The sequence below is a fragment of the Lethenteron reissneri genome, chromosome 30 (assembly GCF_015708825.2).
Source record: "Lethenteron reissneri isolate LAM-NWPU_2019-01 chromosome 30, ASM1570882v1, whole genome shotgun sequence".
NCBI classification, from domain to species: Eukaryota; Metazoa; Chordata; class Hyperoartia; order Petromyzontiformes; family Petromyzontidae; genus Lethenteron; species Lethenteron reissneri.
Genome location: NC_083808.1, coordinates 6,140,963 through 6,164,819, shown reverse-complemented (window position 1 = coordinate 6,164,819; position 23,857 = coordinate 6,140,963). Strand labels below are relative to the sequence as shown.

The 23,857-nt window shown below is 42.9% G+C and overlaps 2 protein-coding genes across 10 annotated transcripts in view; both read left to right on the top strand.

Annotated features, from left to right (window-relative positions):
* LOC133349455 (voltage-dependent calcium channel subunit alpha-2/delta-2-like) overlaps positions 1-7,055 on the top strand; it is a 151,368-nt gene extending 144,313 nt beyond the window's left edge. For 3 of the 5 annotated variants that reach the window (XM_061562928.1, XM_061562924.1, XM_061562923.1), the window contains one exon: positions 678-7,055. In XM_061562928.1, coding sequence (XP_061418912.1) covers positions 678-797 — 120 coding nt within the window. In that variant the 3' untranslated portion in view covers positions 798-7,055. The remainder of the gene's footprint in view (positions 1-677) is intronic. The other 2 variants (XM_061562927.1, XM_061562925.1) reach the window with 2 other exon arrangements.
* A 5,615-nt stretch (positions 7,056-12,670) lies between these two features.
* The window catches only part of LOC133349454 (protein piccolo-like), a 194,983-nt gene continuing 183,796 nt past the window's right edge, over positions 12,671-23,857 (top strand). For all 5 annotated transcript variants that reach the window (XM_061562919.1, XM_061562922.1, XM_061562918.1 and 2 more), the window contains exons 1-3: positions 12,671-13,315; positions 15,776-16,394; positions 21,516-23,606. In XM_061562919.1, the coding sequence (XP_061418903.1) occupies positions 13,173-13,315; positions 15,776-16,394; positions 21,516-23,606 (2,853 nt within the window). In that variant the 5' untranslated portion in view covers positions 12,671-13,172. The remainder of the gene's footprint in view (positions 13,316-15,775; positions 16,395-21,515; positions 23,607-23,857) is intronic.

The window sequence follows — 23,857 nt, the reverse complement described above, 5'->3', positions numbered from 1 at the left end:
TAAAAAGTTAATTTTGTGGCGCTTGCTTGCAGAGCCATTGCATTGCATAAACATGATCTAGAGGGAGGTTATGTTTGCATTATATGTAATAAAAATTAAGATAATATGGTGTGCAATTAATAATGGATTAATGTCGCTAAAGTAGTTTGTCTTGTTATGCTAATGTGCTGACAGAAAATAACATGCAGATGTTAGCATAATTTCTGCTTTCTGTCTCCGTGTTTTGCAATTATGGCAATTACTTATGAGCCACTTGCACTGGCATGGACGTTGTCAACACGTATCACAGTGGCTCTACACGAGCATATACTGAAATGTTTTATGGCTTACATTAGCAGGTGAATTGAACCCACTTAAGGACGTCCAATATCACTACGCTCTTTTCCAAACTTCATTGAACGATGCTTGAAGAATAACTTATGGATGCTCTCTCCTACTGTTGCATCTTGTATTGTTCCTTTGCTACCAGAAGATAAACTTTATTTACAAATTAACATTTTTCCCCCATTTCAATGTTCTTGATACAAGGCATCAGCAATAAAATGTGTTTATGCTTTCTACAATGTGACATTTTTACCTTTCTTTAAGCTTTGTCGTCACGTTTGCATCTCTTTCTTTTCCATTGTTTTTCCTTTTAAATCCTTTTTGAATTTTACTCATGAATCTTTATCTTGCAGGACGAGCCCATGTGCTCCGTGTCGAACCAAGCCTCCAATGTGATCCCTTCTACTCTTGCTCTATTTTTCATTCCAGCATTAGTTCAAATCCTTGTCCAGGGTCAGTCATGCTTACGTTAATCTCACCCATTCTGTGCTCTCCCTTTTTCGAAAGGAAACGGGAAAGTTTCATTTTTGCCTTGGGGGCACAACACGGACAAACGTTGGCAAAAAAACAGATAAATGTGATATTTTGTAAGCTCCATCTTGACTACGTGCTTGGATGGCAGGCTGACCCAGTTTAAACCTGAATAATGCATCGAGAAAGCTTTCCGATCTTTTACCATGGTACTTATCAATTACCCCCACTGGAATGCAAAGAAAGTCCTTTTACAATTGGGGGAGGTCTGTATGGCAGTCTTCATTAAAGTAAATGAATGGTGACATCAAATACTAATTGCTTCAAAGCACATTCGCAAAAATGCAAGTGTGTATTAAGGACCGCCTTATTATACCAGGTCGTACAGCAGCTGTTTGGCTGCAAAAATGCTCACGTGAAACTGATTGGCTGCATGCCTTGGTAAGCCCATCACAGCCAAGATTCAGAAAATGAAATAAACTACACCGCATCATGGTTTCTTATTATATGAAACCACAAACGTAGGATTTGTGATGCTCCAAAAGTAATGCCTCCAATTTTCTATTATCAAATACTTGGAAATGTTATCATCAGCAGCATTTGGCTGTTTTTCAAGCATAGCCACCATCCTCGTATATGTATTTGCACCAATATTGAATCAGAGACGGCATTCCATTAGGACAAATATTATTTATAAACCTCACATACACATTTTAAATAAGAAAAACACATTGTACATAAAACCATGCTGTATGGCCAGTGGTGGCTCTGCACGCCTGTAATCCAGCACTTTCGAGGCATGGGTTGATTGATTGTACAAATATTGCAAATCTCTCTGTGCGCCAGTTCAGTTGCTCTGTCCTGGCTTACCAGAATAAGGTGGTACAGAAAATATTGACTTCACCTGTTCCATCTGCATGGGATAAATCGTAGAGTGTTGCCCCCTCGAACGGGTGATAACATCTTTATATATAGAGGATCACAGAGCCTGGTGGGGAATTTGGAGGCAGCTCACCTCCCACGTGTCTGTGGATCCTCGTGCCTCCGAATCGTTCTCTCTCTCACTTCAAGAGTGAGCAACGACCGTGTGACGTATGACGAGGTTGAAATTTAAATTAACAAAAATAAAATCATCCTGGCAAAATTGCACGCGCAATAGGCCAACCTCAAACGGCTGAACAAGATGTTAATCAGAGGGTTCCAGATCTGGGCTCTGCAGCCGATGGAGCAGGACTGCCCACCCAAACTCTGCAATGACCTGTGTGATATACTCTGGCTCGGTTCTGTGCCAGAGGAGGTCTTCCACTAGTTAAAATACAATGTTCATGACTTTCCCATGAATGAATATGTAAATTGTTGCATCTCTCCAATACAATGTCTTGGCAAAAAACTAAATAAGAGGCATTACTTTTGGAGTAACGCTCATGTTTAAACCAAGTTATCCAATTGTATCAACAGTTTTTATTATGTTTCCCATAATATACAGTAGAACATAAACTCTCAACGCATTTGTCAGCAGCACTGCCTTAAGAGGAAAGTCTACAATAGGTGACGATTGGCTAATTGGCCCTTCTGCATAGCATGGTTCATAGAATAGCATGCTATGAAGGAGAGCAAAAAACGTACTTTTCTTTCAAGGTAATGTTATTGATGAATGTGGTCAGTATTTGTTGTTTAAGCTTGTACATTACTACTAACGCAATATCACCAATCGATTTTTTAAATCAAGTTTATAGGATATGTTGTTGGCTGCTTGTTCCTATTTTAAGGCACACCACTTGACCACGTGGGGTGGCCTTAGTTAAAAGTGGCACGCAGTTTTAATTGGGCTTGGTGCTCCAATTCACAGCATATGAGAGCATTCCAACGTGTGCGTGCCTTGAGAGCTGTACGCAACCCGTGGGTGGCTCGTGTGGGGCAAAGTGTGCAGCTGCCTCTTTGTGACACGAAGCCTGTAACATCGCTGCTGTGCAGCCTGCTGTAGAATAAGGCCCTATTGTAAGCATGCATTATTCACCTGTAGCTGATCTGTTATTATTCATCAACTGGGTTATTTTGTCTGCCTAGCATGAAGTCAAGTATGGCAATTGTGTAGTTGCAGCAGAAATCTATTATGAAAACGAAGTTGTACATCATTTCGAGTTACACAAAAACTGATAGTCGTGTGCGTACCAAAAAAAAAAACACTCGTGTTCAATTGCAAGAAGTGGCAGGGCAGTCATGCACAGTGTATCGAGTTATCTTACTAAGTTCGTGATTTCACTTTTTCAGCAACTGTGCACAACATCTCAAGTGTGTTTTTCAGGTAACATGTAAAGAAAGTTAAAGCTCCACTCGCTTTTCCTTACCCGTCTAAGAGACTTCGAGGCGTCAAATCCACTCTTTCATACTTTCATAAAGCTCGAGCAAAACAGGTTTTTTTTTTGTAAAATGGATCAGGCTCCCATTGCTAACAATGCAGAAAGTAGCTCAGTACATGAGATGTAGGGCATAGCGGTCTTCTCTTCCCTTACACGGCTGGCAAGCCTGGCACCGTTAATTTGGTGCTTTTAGCTGCAACAACGCAGAGCCAGGTTTTGCTTGTATTGTGGGAAAACTGCTGATGGAAGCTATTGTGCAAGAAATGCCATTGTCGGTAATGATCACAGGATGAAAATACAGAAGGAAATCCATTTTGAGCATCGCCGTGATTTTTTCCATCACAATATAGAAATTTAAGAGCATTTTGGGTTACATTGAATTGCTACCATCAAGTGTAATTTGGAGTAAGTAATAGACGCAAGGTTTGTCTTTTTAGAGTGTTGCATAGTCTTCTTATCTGACCGCAGACTTGTGAAGTGTTTCTCGAATACAATAAACGTTGAGACGCCACTTTTAATCACGTTCGATGCATTTTCGCTTTAGATTTCTGCTGCGATGTCACATCTATCACCATTTACCAAGTTTGTCTACATCATGTGTGGAGCGTTGTGAAGCTGTATAAGAGGGGTTGGCATGATCCCACTGCATGCATCGATTCTGAATGCCATGCTTGATGAAAGAGCCTTGCTACTCAAATAAATCTGAGGGTGCTGATTCCAGCCTTTTGCTAGCTCCATCAGCGGTCATGCCAATGCATACAGCTTCTTGCATGTTACTTTTTGTTTGTGCACACCACGTTTATTTATTAACACGCAGCTCAAATGGACGGTGGCGGTAATGCTTTACTAAGTACACAATGAGCAAGATATTAACTCTTGTTGATGCCAAAGGGGGTAGAACCAGCAATGATGGAGGGCTGTAGCTTTTGTCCACGGATGGATATGGAACATTCCAGGCTACATTGTACCAGACAATAATTCTGCCTCTGAGAAATAAAAATAAACCACTTAGTTGTTCCCAAATAATGTCCACCTGTGTTAACTTGCAAAGGCATAACGTGTAATGAGAGATGGATTTATACAAATAACTCGCCATGCACGTGACATGTGCCATGCCTTCAGCTTCCAATCAAGGTCTGGTTCCGCTACCTCTGGTTGGCAGTACTTGCTGTGACTTGCATTGTCTTGATTAACTTGCCTTGCTACCCCCATTGCTACGTGTCATTTAATTACAAGATGAGTTTTGCAAAAGTCCATGGAATCATGGTCTAAACAAATGGGTTTTCCACAATGAAAAATGCGCAAAACTGAAATAGCATAATGGTACCTCGTATTTCAGTGACATTTCAATCCGCAAATGTATATTCTGTAGAGAGCATTTCATTTATATACACTGCCTTTGATGTTTATGGAACTTCTATATTTGGCGGTGAGACTTAACTTTGCATATCGCAGCAAAGAACAACAGAAATACATACTTTAATGCATGGTGACAAACGGCTGTGCTACGAGTTAAAATACTTAAAATACACCTTTGAGTACCCTCTCACATGGATTTAGTCCAAATAATGGTGCTTTATATGGGCAAGTTGTACACAAAGCGTGCCTCTACGTTGATCTGTCATCACAGTAACGAGTGCACGCGTGTGTGTGCGTGTGTGTGCGTGTGTGCGTGTGTGTGCGCGCTTTCTGGTGGATGTTCCTGTTCTCTGGCACAGGAGGATGTCTCTGAGTGTGGTCATGGCACCATGCTGAGGCCACCCGTGCTGGCTCTCCTTACCTTTCAGGTCTGCCTCCTATGGCTCCTCATTCCCACAGACAGCTTCTTCTCGTGACCGTCACCCACCCATCCGTCCAAACTGCCCCCTTAAAACAATGACCTTGGTGGGACCTCATGCTGTGACACTTCAATGTCCTCTTGCCGCACCTCCCTCGGTTACCATAGGCTCTCTCATGCGCTTATATAAGTAATCAGTGGGGAAATGATGCTACTTTGAGCCCTCTCTGTTGCGGTGAAAGTGCTGCGAGACAACAGGTTTTATCTATTTTTTTTAAATATTATTTTCGTGTTAAAATATGGCACTTAGATCCCAGGCATCAGTCTGAACATGACGCCTTCTGTGAGACACAGGAGTGACAGAGACTGTGTATGAAATATGGGAATAGAGGAAAAGAAATATCGCAGTCTTGCATCCTTGTGCTCCATTCTATATTGGCTATGCCAATATGTTGTCAATGTATAATTTTCTCCTTCATTGCCCAGTTGCGCTGATAGGTAACCATTTCAGCTTACGTCCGTGCAAATTTGAATAAGAGAAGTACTTCGCAAAAGTATTTGACAAACTATATAATGGTGTATTTTAAAAACGTATCAATACTCATACTAAACTACCTGGTTTTGTCTCTTTGTGTTGAAATAAGAAAGATCGATGTTTCACCAATGTTAAAATACCTCCTTTTTGTTTTTATTATTATTTTAAATATGGAATAAGAAAAAACAAGCAGTGTTTATATGATAGTTGCAGCATAAGTACACAATTGGTGTATATAACTTAAATATGACATTCTTTTAATCAAAAATTACCAATAACACTTGTATATACCTACTCGTTCGAGGATGTGTCAAATCAAATATAATAAGAACTGCAATTAAGCACATATCAACTCTCATCTCCAACTTGCAGTTTTGTTCCTACGTTTAACAACAGAAGGCACGTTTGTCGAAGTGCATTTTTTGTTGGAAACATTTTAAATTATTTTTTTGTAGTTTCCCTTTTTGGTTCGGGATGGGCCAAGGAGCTAGCGCATGGTGGGATCTAAGCGATTGCTTTCATGATATAATTTGCCACATTTCAATTGTAATCTCACTTTATTGCCGTTTGATTGATAAATAATATGGGGGGGGGGGGGGGTTTTGGTCAGTGCCTATGTTTAAATTGGCTTCAATGTTTTGTTCTGTAAACACATTTGGAAGAACACGAAGGTATATATATGGAAAGAGATCATGCTTTTATTGATCCCCTATTGTATTGAGACCAGCCTATCCCTTAAAACATTCCAGCGTGCATGAAAAAACAAAAAACCCATATATCCTAGCATTTGCTAGACATTGATCCTTGAAAGCCATTTGTTGCATAGCTCAGAGCCATTATTCAGCCACATACACCTTTCTGCATTCATGAATGGAATGATCTGCAATTACTGTAGTGAGTCCGTGCCTGTTTGAAGATTGAATGCTAAGGCAAAATAATAAAATAACTATAAAAAATATTTATATATACAGTACTTGGTGCGTATGTGAAAGATGTTATTTTAGGATGTTGAGCATTTTTCCATGCACTAAATGATCACATTATTTCTACTTCAATACGCTGTCACTAAATAGATTGAATGTTGGTAACGTCCACATGTTATTTAAGAGTGCTTGGCAGCCTTTGCATTGTGAAACCCACCCCACACCACCCCATCCCACCACAAATGTTCTCTCAAAAAATGTTCAATTTTTGTAAATTAGCATTTTTGTAATTTCTGATTGTGAATAAGAATATAAGATGGATGTCTGCTTCAAAGTTGTTAACATGCGATTGCAGTCTGTTTACTCTGAATTGATCACAGATGTTATTACCAGGTTATTGCAACTTGAAATACTTGTGTTTTAATATATGGAGGTAAAGAAACCGATATGTGGAGTAACCATTTTCATAGCTGTGCTTTAGAAAAAAGTCTGCAATAAAAAAAATGTTAATAACGTATGCTACTCATGTGCTAACTACAGTATTCAGATCCCACGGCTATTCTGTTAATTTCAGATTTACTTTGTAACATTACTTAAAGCACTATTATGTACATTGTGTTATTTATAACTGTAATCTGATTTAAAATTAAAGTACAGTATCTATTAAAGAAATCCAGTGTCATGTGTGTTTCATATGAAATGCTGTTAAACATTTTTTTTTTACAGTTCGGATTTAAAGAAAATTATGCAACATTCAACTATTTATACGTAGAACATGAAAGAAGCCAGAGTAATGCGATTGTGGCAATGCAACCAGAACTATGGGCCATACAATACACCACGTGTCTATGGACCACACAATACACCACGTGACTATGGACCATACAATACACCACGTGACTATGGACCATACAATACACCACGTGTTGTCTATGGACCATACAATACACCACGTGACTATGGACCATACAATACACCACGTGTTGTCTATGGACCATACAATACACCACGTGACTATGGACCATACAATACACCACGTGTTGTCTATGGACCATACAATACACCACGTGTTTATAGACTATACAATAAACCACGTGTTGTCTATGGACCATACAATACACCACGTGTCTATAGACTATACAATAAACCACGTGTTGTCTATGGACCATACAATACACCACGTGTCTATAGACTATACAATAAACCACGTGTTGTCTATGGACCATACAATACACCACGTGTCTATAGACTATACAATAAACCACGTGTTGTCTATGGACCATACAATACACCACGTGTCTATAGACTATACAATAAACCACGTGTTGTCTATGGACCATACAATACACCACGTGTCTATAGACTATACAATAAACCACGTGTTGTCTATGGACCATACAATACACCACGTGGCTATAGACCATACAATACACCACGTGTCTGGACCATACAATACACCACGTGTCTATAGACTATACAATAAACCACGTGTTCTCTATGGACCCTACAATACACCACGTGTCTATGGACCCTACATACACCACTGTTGTGGTCAAAATATCTAGCAGCTTTTATGGGGGAATTGGACATTATCCTGATTTAAAATCGATTCCAGGTAAGCGTTAACTATTAAGGACCCCTGTATCAGTTCACGGTGCTTATTGAAGGCCACGGGGCAGGTAACGTGGGGGGGGGGGGGGGCTCTAGAAAGCGTTGCAATGTTGCATACTTTGTTAAGTTGCACAACGCTTTCGTGTCTGTGATCCTTGCCTTCCAACCCGCGCTAATCAGCGTGGTTAAAGAACGACTTAGTGATTAGCGAAGCATCTCGGCCCGCATCCACCGTCGGATTCGCAACGCTTGCTGTACGTGTACAAATTGTGTATGCGCCGTGTGTTGACACCAGCGTTCTTCACTCATTGTAAAGAAAAGGGGGGGGGGCACTTTCGCCGATAAGTCGTCAGTGTTGAGGGCCGCCACACATTTGGAACCAGTTTAACACCGTAGGCTTTCGCGACCAATATCATCCATAAGAGTTTTTTTTTGGGTTAGATCGCGTAAATATATAAATGTGTCGTTAAACCCGCCACCACCAGCACAGCCAACTAGTAAGGGTTGTCACGTAAACAGAACATGCCCATTCGTCACTAGTACAGCACACCGGGGCGTTGGAGAGCCAAGCCAAAACATTTACGATCCGTAATCAACGTTTTTGGGTTTAGATCGCGTTATTTATAAATGTGTCGTAACCCAAAAACGTTGATTATGAATAATATTGGTCGCGAAAGCCTACGTGTTAAATTTACGATCCGATTACGACGTTTTGCCAGTAATTACAACTAGCGTCATCAGGCGACAGCCAGATTTGTGGAGAAATACTCCTGTTTCGTTCCTTGAATGGCTATACGGGGGTGTTGAACGTGGCTATTGCTAACCAGAGCCGTGACATTGTGCAGGATGAACCCCTGGCACGTGTGGATAATTTCTACAACCTCCAAGTGGTTCTGCCTCCGAGGGTGAGGGGGTGGTTCACAACTCTGGTTTGGGTTTAATTACTTGACGAGTCCAATGGCTTGTCTGAGCCGAGGAAATCAATAATGGGATAAACAATCAAGATTGCTCACTGCAAAGGCAGAACAGGTTTGGACAGCCAATCAGTGTACGGACGAAAGAAAATCGGTTTACAGCAGCGCTATTCAACACAGTGTCAAGGCGTGGCTATGTTTTATACGTTAAAACACCAGAATCAAACGTAGTTTCTTCAAGTCACTTAATTTCTATATACTGTAGGAAGTTTCGTTTTGTTTTTCTCTGAGACTCGCCAGCCTGGACGTCTTTTGAACGTGAGCGTTTCTCTCGAGGTAAGACCTCACGGCTGTTACCAATATTCATGATTGTTTTCATTATTTTAATAACATCCACAGTTTAACGTTCTTACGTTGGGAAATTAAGCGGTATGATTAAGTTTGCCAGGGAATTATGTTAAAACCAGCCATCTTTATAATCTCGCAATCGCAACCTGTGGAGTCCAGAGACGCATGCGGTTCTTTAAGGAACTGCTTCGTGACAGATATTTATTCAGGACTCACTGTCTCGTGTTCGCATGCATTGCCACCCTTGAATTCTATATTTTTTTACATAATTCGAACAAAAAATAGGCTCTTAATGTTCGTTGCCGACCTCCTGTGTTAGGTTGATAATAATAATTCGTGTTGTTAAATTGTGACGCATGTTGGCCAACTGCAGGGGGCGATATTGGTCGCAGTAATGCAATTATTGTCGTGAGGCTCGTGACAGGTCCGTGTGTTTTATTGTGCCGCAATGAGTTTGAGTTCAAGTTTATTTGTTTACACCAATGGCCCCGTTTAGCCGACTGCAGGGCTCCTTCACGAGGGAGATTCGTGGTGTGTGACCACAGCAACGACAATAACAAAATACAAAAAGTACTGAGCAGAACGAGCACATGGCCCTTAAGCCGTACCGCTGCGATCACAATGAGACGATACCAGGGGACCTCTTTTTCCAGGATCTGGGGAAGGCCAATCAGTTTCAAAGACAATACGTATCATTCTAGATTTAAAGCTTTCGTGACTGCAAGGATTCACATTTTTAGGTTTTGTCGGTAAAGTCACGTAGGTAAAAAATAAAAATTAATAAAAGTAAAATAAAATAAAAAATAAAATCACGACGTTTCGGAGGCAACACAAGCTTCCGTCTTCAGGTGGGACCGTCACAGCACGATAGCTGTCGTGCTGTAATTTTGATTTTATTTTTTCTTTTACTTTTATTAATTTATATTTTTACCTACGTGACTTTACCGAAAAAACCTAAGAATACAATACGTATACTATCAGAGCATGTTTGTTTGCACGTTCACCACAAGTACCCTGTGTGTGATTAATGCAGTACTTGATTCTTTGAAAACGGTATCGATTTGGTGTTTGAACATCTTAACACCTCCCGTGTTTTTTTGCAGAAAGGGTAAGACCTTATTTTTCATACATTGAGACTGAAATTGTTTGCCAAGCGTTATAACCTATATAGCATTGGCCACCTCGGACCAAACCGAGTATTCTTCAGACAAATTAAATCAAGTGACGACTCGTGTGAACGTGAGATTGTACAGTCTGAAAAAACAAAGTTGCTTTTTAAAAAATGTGATTCACTAAATTACCTTGTAGTGAAGCGAGATGTGTTGAGGTCCTCTCTTCTTGCACTGGCTCATGTGTTATGCACGTAGTTAAGGATACCTCTGTTACAAATATAACGTCCGAGATATTCTGCATTATAACTTGAACTGTGGGATTCCCAAACGTTACATTTAACACCGTAGAGAAAATCGCGGTGCAGTTGGTTAACCCGCTGCGCTATAGCAAATAATCGACCCGAGTTACATTCCCATATATATATTGGTCGCAAGTGATATCAGAACCGATCCTGTACGATACATATACATGCGTTAAAATCACGGAGAGCGTAACTATAAGGGTTAGTAACCCTTCCTCATGTATCGGTCTTGCAAGCAGCATTGACAAGTGGGGAGCAGCATCGAAAGACATTTCATTCGGCGCAATTTAACAACCCAAATTCGGACGGAAAATTTCGCATTTTATTATAAAATGAAAAAAAGTTAAACGTGTGTTTTAACATTCTAAAAGCATCATTGGACAAATTTTGATTTAAAGCTTTCGTGACTGCAGGGATTCATATTCTTGGTTCTTTCGGTAAAGTCCCTTCTACGTGACTTTACCGAAAGAACAAACAATATAACATCATTGGATACTTTGACATCAATATTTGTCAGATGCGTTAACATCGTATCTTAAGTTCTAATGGTTGCATCAAGAGCCACATTCTGTTTAAATGTGTACCATGTGCCGCGTTGGACAGTGCATGCGTGTGCGATCAAAAGGAGGATACAACACACAGATATAGAGCGTGAGAGGTAGAACACACCGAGGTGAATCAATACAAATCAGCGTTTCAGCACTATCCCCTCGTTCCAGTAAACGTGTAGGACTGTTGCCATAGTAAAGTGGCGGCTGCACAGTAAGCAAACAGGGGGCGGCATCGGTTCAACACCTCCGTTAATCTATAACTCCAGAGTTGAATTTCACTCATTCATCCCATCCAGCATCCTCTCTCCGTCGTCCTCCACGCCACACACACACACAACGCGAACAGGCTGCTGCTGACTTACGAAATGTGAACAAGCACGGATCAATATGTGCTGAGGAAGAAAAATGGGATGGGCAACGTTTTAGCCAATTGGCCTTCGCCAGATTTTCTTTCGCAGTGGATATTGATTTGTGTCCAGCCCACTCACCCCAAAAAGCTTATTCGCCAATCTGCCCTTCACTCCAACCCTCTCCTCAATTATCAAGAAAAAACAATACGCATACATCACATCTACAATATCATATACATTGTGCACACAAATGTTATACTAATTATATTATTCATATTGATCATTTATAAATGCGGTACAGTACATTTTGGTCCATGCTACATATGCCAGCTGGTCACACTATGTTTAAACATATTTTGCACTTATGAAGACATATAAATTGGTTTGTATACCTATTGTGCTGTTAAAAATGTACATATTTCTAATGACATGTATAAATTGTGTAGTTGGTTCAGAGCATTGACATTAGGGATATCACATTAAACATTAAAGAACCCATCAATCGTGACTGCATACCTAATTTGTCTTTTTCATCGAATAATGCAACCGCTCATCGTGTACACATCGTATATTATTTTCTGCCAATAAGAATGTCGTTTCAATGCGCTTTCACGAGGCCAAAACCACTGAGTCAAATAAATAATTGCGTTAACGGGCTACATGGGTTCACGCATTATACACATTATTACAGTAAACGCGTCCTATTATGATTCCATATATATAAACTACATATCTGCGCTGCCCAGATGGACACACGTGCACTGCATTGCGCTTCCTCGGCATACTGTATGAAACGCTGAGAGTACATAGCCCCCCCCCGCCACCACCAATTCTACTTCTACTGTCGACCCTGCTATGTCTATGCGTGGCCTCCTCCCGCTTTCAGCACCATGGACAGCGCATTGTGTACATAGCCCCTCCAATGCTACCTCTTGCCCTGAGCGTGCGCTGTCCGTGGTGCTGAAAGCAAGGTGGCCGCGCACGCGCACTGACTTCCTCGGTGAAGGTGGGCGGGCGAAGTGAATTTAAACGGCTTTAGATTTGTCAGAGCGGACTGGCGCAACTCGCCGGGGAGACGAGCGTGGATTGGAAGGCGCCGTGCTGACAGCGCTCGGCTGGCCAGTGGCGTGCGCCGAAATCAGTGCTGGAGCGCATGCGGTCTAACGAATCTTAAGGTGTGGATATTTGCAGCAGCAGAAGCAGAAGCGTCAGCGTCATTCGTCCCGGCGGAGAGAAGAGCGAGCTCGGAGCGGGCCGCTCTTCACAATTAACGGCATAAGCAAATCAACAACAACAACAATAATTATAATGTCAATTTTATAAATACCAACGGTGGAGAAAATATATACAAGATGTGCATAAGAAAAAACTCTGAGAGAAGGTTGCAAAAGAAAAAATGATTTAAAGATAAACAACAACACCATCACCATCCTCATCCACTCTAACGAAGCGTGCAAATTCGAACATCGTTGATCGATAACCGTATGCGGCGACGAGAGCGGCAGCAACAACGGGACCAACGGGAACAGCGCGGCTGTTTGTTGAAGAGTGGGTGTGACGGCACGGCGAGAGACCAACAACAGCTGCACGAGCCATGGGCAACGAAGCGAGCGCGGAGGGGGGGATGGAAGAAGGAGCCACTCAGCCGAGCAGAATGAGCCACCTCAGCGAGGAGGAGAGGAAACAGATTGCAGCTGTGCTCTCCCGAGCAGAGGCTGGGGCCACCCTAACACCTAGGTAAGAGGGGGGAGAACAAGCGAGGGGGGGACGTTGGGGGGGGGGGGGGTGATAATACATGAGCATGCATTGCATCCCCTCGGTAGACTCGGGCTTAAGGTGGTATTGAACCAGTACCGGTTGACGTACAGGACAACGGGGAGTACGCGATTCTTTTCCGGCCGAGTTGAGATGAATGGATGCTCGCGGACGGAGAGCAATTGATTGCAGTGTACGGTTTGACACATTTTTTTGAGGGTGAAACGGGCGGCTTGACCCGATCCTTTGTGGTGTGAATGTGTAGTCGCATCGCGTGCAGTCTCCGTGTTTGTAGCCTCTGTACCGTGTAGTTCACGCGCAGGTAGGTGTGTGTGGCCCAACGCGTGATTGCGCTGAGATTTTGTGTAGAGGGGGGGGATGGTGCAGTCCATGTGCATGTATAGCCCCCTTTGTCATTCCACTGCTGGATGAGTTTCGCACCAAGACGTGAGGGTAGTGGGAGAAGGGCGAGGGGGGGGTATTGACCTTACTCCACCACGCTGGTCACTTCTGGTTGGTGAAGGAGGCGGGGGGTATAGAATTGCAGCAATTGTATGGCGACAACGGAAACACGTTACTGATATTAATTGGGAATGCCTGCACTGTGCAGTAATGCACTTAAGGTGGGAGATGGCAGTGTTGAGTGTTGTCTCCTTCAAGTGCGTGGGGTTTCTTCTGGGTTCTCCGGTCTCCTCCCACAAGCCAAACATTCATGGCAATGGAGAAAAAATATCCAAATGCAGGACCCTACTTTGACATATTCATGAGATTCGCTGATGCTTTTCTGGGCGATAATTCCCATTTAGATAGATATCCTTTGCTATTGTCTTTCATCAAAATTAATACTGTGTCGGTCCCAAATTGTTTGTCCATATATATGAATTGCATATATATAGTGTTATACTGTAATATGCTTATATGTATAGTAAAATATAATATACCGTATATTGATCTGTGTATGTATTGTCCTGTATCTGTACATTATATGCAGGCATGCACAGTACAATATACAGCATTTATGGACGCACATACATGATATGTGGATACGCATATTGCATGCAAGCATGCTGCACAAGAATACATGTGTAATGCAAATAAGCATGTTGCAACATTTGATACATATGTGATGTATGTGCAGTATGAGATCTAGCAAATACTCTAATGTTTTGTGCACCCTGCAGATACACCTTCCGATGTATCTCCATTATTTCTCGCCATGTTTGTCAAGGTTTTAAGTGTACAAAGTACCTATACCCCTTCATGATAACCTAATAAGTTCTAGGCCTTTGTCAATCAACTGCTGGATGAAGGCCTCCAGCCATACTAAGTATAAGAAACTGCCCACCCACTCTGTACCGTGTCTGTGTATGTAATTCGTGATTCAAGTGCTTCCTAAGAGCCCCTTAAGACACCTATAGAAGTAGAGCATGCTTGCGAAGTAGAATATATCGTGCAGATACAAGGTTGATTGCTGTTTTATGTTTTGCTAATGGAGTGTCGCAATCCACATCGTGTGCTGCGAGAGCCGTGGTGTTTTCGTGTGTAAGCGGTGTAGGTGGACGTCAAGAGCTACTCATTGTGCTCAGGATGATACTCGCCACAGGCCTTGACTAACGCAGCCGGTCTGCGTTACGCGTGCACGCGTTGTTGAGTTTGGTAATAAACCAACAGTGGCATGAGGCCCTGGCTGCGGTATACTGTGCTGAATATACTGCAGATGAAATTGCGCTGGTGAAGTGAATATATACCACGTGTAATGTATACATAAAGTGCTTACTTGTAGATGCATATGAATGTGTACTCTTGTACATGAATGTGATACGAAGCCAACTACCCAACCACATGCCAACGTTTAGCCAACGTTGAAATGTGGTTGGGCCAAGATTGGCCCAAAGTTGCATGTTTACTGCTTGGAATGCATAGGCATAAACGTTACGTTTATTTGAAGACTCTGATGAGATTTTAAATGTTCACGCAACAAAATATGTATTTTACTTTTTGGTTCTTTCGGTAAAGTCACGTAGAAAGAAAATAAATAAAAAAATAGAACACGACGTTTCGATTGCAACACAAGCAATCCTCATCAGGTACAAACGAATGAGAAAAAACAAACCTAGTAAACTTAGAAATATAATGCAATACAACACAACACAGAGAGTCGGCTAACATAAGTCAACACCCTACCTGGTTGATTACGTTCTTCCAAAGAGTGCAAAATTTATGTAATATCACTTAAAGCCACATAGACGAGCCTCGTGTTAGATTGCCGTGACAGTACAGGATTGGCCTCTTAAACCATTATTTATCATCTTCTCTATATTACATTATCATAAGTGCTTAAATACCCAACACCTTAGAAATGCAATCCGCGTACATGCTGCGTACGGTATGAGCGCTGCTCTCTCGTTCTTGACACACCGCCGACGCTTGACGCCCTTGCAGGAGCACGGAAGGAGGATCGTCGTCAAAAGGGAAGGCATCGCGAGCCACGTCCAGATCCACCTCGCGTGCCACGTCCCCCGGCGATTCTAAAGAAAGCTTGTACCATGGCGAGCCCTCCATGTCGCTGCAAGCCAGGGACGAGGCGATGGAGAAGGGCTCCAGGGGCACTCTGGGAAGAAAATCCGCCCAGGATCGCAAGGGGCCGCCCGACAAAAGCCCGCGGGGTCTGAGTCCCGAAGTCCCGGGACGTCTGGAGCTGTCCAGTGCTGAACGCTTGGCGCATTCGGCCGTGGAGGTGCCTCGGAGCCCGAGCAAGCCGTGGGTCGACACGCACGCCGAGACGACGATGATGACGACGACGAGACCAATGGCCATCCCCGAATCGCAGCACCGGGGCGTCGGGAAGGGTTTCCAGGAGCTACTGTCGCCCGCAAGCCCCGGGACGCCGTACCAAGTGCCGAGGTTGGCGCCGCTGCCCAAGACCACCCTCTGCCCGATCTGCACCACCACGGAGCTGAGCGTGGAGACCCCCGAGCAGCCCAACTACAACATGTGCACGCAGTGTCAGACCGTGGTGTGCAATCACTGCGGCTTCAATCCGAGCCCGCACATCACCGAGGTGCGTGTGTCCGCGGCGGCGGCCGTCGTAAAATAGAGGAGCGGCCCTCGCCTCTCTGCCTTGGGTTATTCTCATCACGATTTCCACAATGACGGTCCGTGTCGTTGGCCGTGCTTTTGTTGTGCGCTGCTTTAAGACTCTTATCGCAAAGCAGTCATCTTCACTGATCTGCTTCCGTTCCTCCCTTAAAACAACCCCCATCTCTTCTTTCATAGCCAATCCTCCTACCCCCGCCTACCCAGCTACGACAAGGCCTACCCCAACCCCTCCTAAACCACTCCCACCTGTTCTCATAACTGTCGCCCTAACTACACCACCACTTTGAATAACCCCACTCTTAATTTCAACCACGATCATCTTATGGACATTTTTGTAAAATAATTCATGTAAAGCGCCTTGGAGTAAGGCGCTATATTAATGTATAGTAGATATGATTCGCACTCAAACACTGATAAAAGGGGCAAATCTCCTTAAATGGGTCTGGCAATTCAGGAACATCTCAAGATGAATGTAAACTTAACTAAAAATGGCATGCCGACTGTTTGAAAAATTCAAGCAGTGGCTATACAGATTATGACATTTTGAGAAGTCTGCCTAAATTTGTGAGTTGTCCATCAATTGCCTGATTTTTTGTGCAATATTTTCAACATATCATCTTCAAAATTATGGTTTGCTTTAAACGCTGAATGACCTATCCAGTCCGCTGGCGAGGATGGACTTGCTTACATCCACTGTCATGGTATTTGAATGAAGTGTACTTAAATGTACTCACAATTTTCCGAAAAATTAATTGCAGCTTTAACTACATATGCCATCCCAAGGAAACACGTGCCGATGTAAGAGTTACCTTTACATTGCTAGTAACACGCTAAGGCGGTGTGCGTGCTTTACCCCCAGCTCACGATTCATCGTATTGGTCTGTAGATGTGTGCAATTGTTACTGATCCGGAATTATGATGGTTGTGTTTTTTGTTCAAGCTTATAGGCCATTGAACAGAAACCGAAGTACAAGAACAATGCAAGCACATTATACACAGCAATTAAACAGGCTCGTTTGTGTAACAACAAACTATACAAAAAATAAGAATTACGTAAAAAATTATTATCATCAGATTCTGTTCCCTAATGCTGTAATTATGTTGCTGTGGATTTGACCATATGATGAATAATATTAAATTATCTCCACTGCTGGATTAAGACCTCCCCAATACCATGTCAGGCAACCAAAACTTTACCAATTTGGGTTGATGAAGGAGGCTAAGGGGCAGGACCGTTTCAGATGCCACACGCCACTGATGCTAGCTGTGGCCGGGGATCAAACTCAGGTATCGGGGTCCACAGCCCACTACACTGGCCACTGCCACCGCTCCACACCATGTCACTATTGCAATGTAAAATTCACGTGGAATGTTTATTTATGATATTGATAAATTACCTGAACGCAAATGATATGCAAGGTGACAGTTTTATCTTCAACGATATCTTTTAAAAGTATTATTTTATACATTTCTGCCGAGGCACCTGAGGCTCTAGTTGAATTAAAAAGAGTGCTCGATGAATCTTGTATCGCTTGAAAATCCACGTTATCGGTGATCCATATTTGCTTTTGGGGAGAAGCTATGTGGGAGTGTTATTCCAAAATTCTGTAATTAAACCGCTATCACCCAGCAAAAGTGTCACGTTCTACAAATGATATTATTTATACGTGGAAATTCCTTGATTGACTTTTGACCAATACTATTTACGACCCTCCATAACTGAATTCAACATAAGACGTGTTCTCTCAAACTGCTTTGAACTGCATCAAGTAATGTAGACGGAAATCAATAACTCGATTTCTGAATGTTTTCCATGTTTTTCGATTCGATTATGTAATGGACTCGATTAACGAGTTCACTACCTGGGATGAAGCTCAAGACGATCTGAGTGAAATGTCGCCGTACGTTGACGCTGAATTCAGTGGTGAATAGTCTCAAGCCACCAGTGAGAAGGAACTTTATTGATCGGAATTTGATCAATATATTGGCACGCGTAAATAATATCTCCTGTAAAAGTGAATCTTGTCTGATGTTAGATCATTGTATTGGGTACGAAAACCTACTTTTATAGTTCAATGTTACTGGTGTCAATCTACATGTTTTTTTAAAAATGAACTACAAATATTTGTCCTGCGTTATTCCATCAATGACGTATTCTTGTGCTCTTAGCCTCTGTGTTACTATCGCGTGGAAACCACAAAGGTCTCCTGCAGATACCTGCCAAATACAGGCATAAGCACGCAAAGGGCACTTGGGGTTAATGCATGATATTGGCTGTGATCTTGAAAGCATTGCCTTCCTTAATAGTGTACTATGAATGCAGCTGTACGTCTTTAAAAATGACTTTTCTTATCTTTGCTCATTTTCTGAAAATCGTATTAACAATAGGCTGTAGTATAATAATTGCATTCCATGATGGTATAGTTAGAGCATGTGCTTTAAACGGTTGTTGTTACGAAATGTCCATTTGTAGAGTCAACGTGTTACTTTTTTAAAAAGCGTCATTGCTGAGACAATTTATGTGATTTCATCATTTGCGCACTGCTTCTCAGTGTGGCTGAAATGGCACTTGCCGAGAGCCATTCAGGGTATCAGCGTACGGTTTAGTAACCTTTGCCGATGTGCACATGGATAACTCTTGCCAAGGAGTGGATAGTACTTGCTGTGTAAGCAAAAAAGTACGAGTGCACGTTCTGAATGAGGCCACACCGATTATATACTTATATATGGAAGATATGTTCACGATTTTCGTATGACGAGAGAAAGATGAAAGATCTGAAAATCGTACCTGGACACGACATTTCGGATGATCCGATTAAAAAAAAAAAGTTCAATTGACCTTCAAAATATCACCACAGGTCACGCCAATTCCACGCCACGACCGCCAAAACTGCCATCACGTGACACCACTTTTTCTTAAATGATCAAATATTGCATGTTTGCATTACTGATGTAACTTAGTGTAAAAACATCTTATTTTTGTGATGACATTAAAACATTCTGTGTATTAGCAATAAAAGGTATGTACTGTACATTTTATTAATGTGAATCAGAAAATACTAAATTAAATCCAAAATTGGGCATACATTTTTTTTTATATGATCTATGATAAAACTTTTTTTTATCCAAAACTCCTTCTTCATGTTCTGAACTTCCACGTTGCTGTTCCGCACATCCATTCCACACGTCCAATAAGCACGGTTGGCTATGTACGGTGCGAAAGAAGTTTAACATACATGCATGTTACTGTCATGACAGTGGAGGGGGGGTGGGTGGAATTGGGGTGGGGCCTGCCAGGCAGATTGGCGGTCTAGCGGCACGAGAGGCCACACAGTTTACAAGCGCTGCGCCGAAGCACTCTGAATCAAATATTGACTGCAACATTGGTGCATCAGAGAGAACATTGTCGTATCACTAATGCCTTCCGATAAACGAGGCAATGCAATTAACCCATATCAACATTTCGAGCACTCAGTTGTTATTGCCACAGTAATTATCAAGGAGAATGGGGGTACACTAAAATGCATTGACATTTAATTTTTTCCATTTTTCACCATCATAGCTTTTTCATCTAGCACATTCTGGTTTTGGATAATTATAGTCACGATAACACTGAGCTTATGAAATGTCACTGAGACACATGCCAATGAGTACTGGCAATGAGAGATAGAGTATATAACAGGTGTGTTGTATGTTTCATCATGACAATAGGCATTCAACCATAAGAGGTTTTTGAGTTAGATCACGTAAATATAATTTAATTGTTAAACTCGTCACCAACCGACACAGCCAATTATTAAGGTTTGCCATGCAAACAAAACGTGCCGATTCGTTACTAGTACAGCACACCGGTGTGTTGGAGAGTAAAGCCACAACATTTACAATTTGAGTACTCGAAGTTTCGAGAACTCGAATTGTAAATATTGTCGAATACTCTAATTCTTTACGTGACAAACCTTAGTAATTGGCTGTGTCGGGTGATGGTGGGTTTAACGACACATTTATATTTACGGGATCTAACCCAAAAAAACCTCCTTTGGATAATATTCGTCGCAAAAGCCTACGTGTTAAACAGGCATATTCAAATAAGATAAAAGTACTTAAAATTGACGATATCTGTTGTATGTAGTGTGAATAAAATGGCTAAATTCGTTAATTGTATTATCTGTAAATCCAAGAAGCATGTGCTGAAAGCATAGTCTACAGAATAATGAGACTAATTCTAATACTGAAAGATGAATAGTAATTGAAACATTAATTAAGTTTACATCGTTTTTCATACCGATTATAGTTTTTTGTCGCACGAAGTGCTATAAATGTTATGTTATATATTAAGATCAACACCATTAGTTATCGTAGAAACAATACAATGGCATCTAGGCATACACAAGGTTACTTCTCAATTTTATATTTTTTCAGTGAATGTGGCCAGTTGTACTTGAGTGATAATATGAATAATAATTCACAGATTTCAATTTAAAGCTTTCGTGACTGCAGGGATTCATATTCTTGGATGTTTCGGTAAAGGGATGTAGAAGGTAAATAATGAAATAAAATAAATAAAACAATAAAATTCTCACGACGAAAATTCTCACAATGCGTTTCATTAGGACGCTGTCTTTCTGACAGCTCTGTTCTTCACCTGAGGATGGCTGCTTGTGTTGTGGCCGAAACATCATGAGAATTTTATTGTTTTATTTTTATTATTGTATTATTTCCCTTTTATGTGACTTTACCGAAAGATCCAAGAATAATAATTCACAGCCCACCGCTAAATGAAGGCCTCCTCCCAATGCTGTGTCCTTTATGGGGGTTGTTTGACTTATACTTCACCGTACTTGTCTGTGCAGGTAGAGGTGAGGATGGGGGGGGGGGGGTTAGAGGGAGCGGACACAGGACCAAACCTGGCTCGCCAGATTCCTAGTGCAGTGTGCAAATCACTGCACCCCCAGTACATACAGGACGCTACTAACATTTTACATGTAAAATATTGTTTGGGTGAAAACATATGCTACACAGCTTTAATGACGGTCAGGGTATGTTATTTTAGAGACTTTTTCAGGCTTGCCTTTTTTTGTTTCAGGTGAAAGAATGGCTCTGTCTCAACTGTCAAATGCAGCGAGCACTCGGCATGGACATGATGTCGCCGCCAAAGCCCATGGGAATGCTTCAACATTTTGAAAGCAGCCAGCCAAAGGCTGCACTCAAGACACCTGATGCCAGCCCATCCAAGCTGCCCTTTATCGAGTGTAAGCCCAAACATCTGTCCTCTGAAAGCCAGGCCAAAATTTCCTCCAGTGATGTCGAACAAAAAAAGCCACACCAGCTTAAACATGGAGGTCCCGATTGTGATGCAGCTGAGTCACTTCTAAAGCCGCTGCAAAGCAAAGCGTCCCGAGTCGCTTCAGACGCCGGTGCCATCGACGATGCCAAACAACGCGGAGCGGGTGACTTGGATCAACCGGGCCAACCGAAGCAGCAGCAAAAATCGAGACAAGGAGATCCTCCGGAGGAGATGCACTTCAAGCCAAAGTCTCCAGATTACGTCCAACTGAAGGTGCAGCAGCAGCAGCCAGTGCAGCCACCACAGCCACGGGATCAACCGCCGCAGGGACATAAACAGCCACATCCACAACAACAACAACGACAACTGGCACAGGGACAACAGCAACCACGGGCGCAGAAGCAGCCACAGCCGCAAAAGCAGCCAAAACCACACACGCAGCAGACACCCCCACAGGCAGATAAGCAGCCTTACACGCAGACGCAGACACACGCACAGCCCCATAAATCACCGTATGCACAACAAGAGCCACAACCACAATCGCATCCCCAGCAACAGCCAAAGCATCGGTCAAAGCAACCAGCCCTCCCAAAAGATGTGAAAGCCGCAGAAACGCCAGCACCGCGCGGTGGGCCAACTCTGCAGCGAGATAAAGAGCAAAAAGATATTCGGGAGAGTGCAAAGCCAAAAGAGATCATCAAAAACTCCGTTGCTGATGAAAAACAAGCAGTGCCAGATGCTGCAAAAGAAGACGTACCTTTGCACGTACAAGTGGGTAACAAGCCACTGACACAGATCACAGAACCCAAGCCAACTGGCCAGCCTGCTCAAGCGTTGGTGCAAACGGACCCATCAACAGCGCGCCCGCCTGCTGATGGCGAGGGTTCAAAACAGCAGCCCCAAATAATAAAACCTCCGACTCCAGAGCATCACGCGTCTCCATCAAAGCCACAGCAAAGCCAAGCCGAAGGCCCCGCAAAGTTTCTCCAAGGAAAACTGCCGACGTCCGCAAGTGCGATTTTCCAGCAGAGTTTGTTTGCCAAACCAGAGGCTCAACAGAGTAAACCGTGGACATTGCCACACCAGCAGACAAAGCCTGCCACCACTTCTGGAGCTACGACACCACAGGAAGGCGTCACTGGAAAGTTGTTTGGTTTTGGTGCATCCCTGTTCAGCCAGGCCACGAATTTAATCTCAACTGCTGCTCAGCCAGGCTCCCAAACGTCTTCTGCGAATGGCTCTCCGGCAAAGGCACCAGCTGCTGCCGCTGCTGTTGGCCAAGAAGGAGCAGCGAAGCAACAGAAATTGGCCAAGAGTAAAGAAGCCGAGAAGTCTACAGCGATAGATAAGCCAAAGCCCACAGCAACACCAACGCAAATGGCACAAAAGCAGAGAGCGGTGGCCCAAGCGCAGAGTAGTGATACGCCTAAGAAGTCGACAAGTGCAGTGCAAGATAAAGTTAAGCAAAGGGCTGGAGCTGCAGATGATGACAAGAAGACGACTACTACTACAGATGTTGAACCAAAATCAGCAGAGCCACATCAGCAGCAGCAGCAGCCACAGCCAAAGCAGCCACGGCCAAGCATTAAAGAACTGCAAGAGACTGCAAGAGCTACGGGAGACCTGCAGCAGCAGCAGCAGCCAAGCGGGAAGGAAATCGCCGATGAAGAACGCGAGGGAACCGTGGAACTGAAGGCAAGCGAACGGGAAGGCGTCGGCACGGTGGGTGGAGGCATCGCCGCGCGTCTCGCGCAGAAGACGCTTTGCCCTCTGTGCAAGGCGGAGCTCAACGTTGACTCCCGAGAGCCGCCCAACTACAACACCTGCACCGGATGCCGGGCCAATGTGTGCAACTTCTGCGGATTCAACCCGGCTCCACATCTGACCGAGGTAAGAGCGGCGGGCGGCACGTGATGCCGCGGGGCACAACCGCTCGTAGCGTACTAAATCCGCGACTGGTCTGATTTGGTCAAATTGCAAACGATGAATGCCCGTGCAATCAACACTGTACTTTAGTTCACACGTTCATAATCCTGCTGTGGTCCATAGATGAAACGGTGAGAACTTTAATGAGTCTTCGATTCAATAGTTAAATTGTGGTGTTTGGTATTCGATGACTTACTCTTCATGCAAGTGGTATG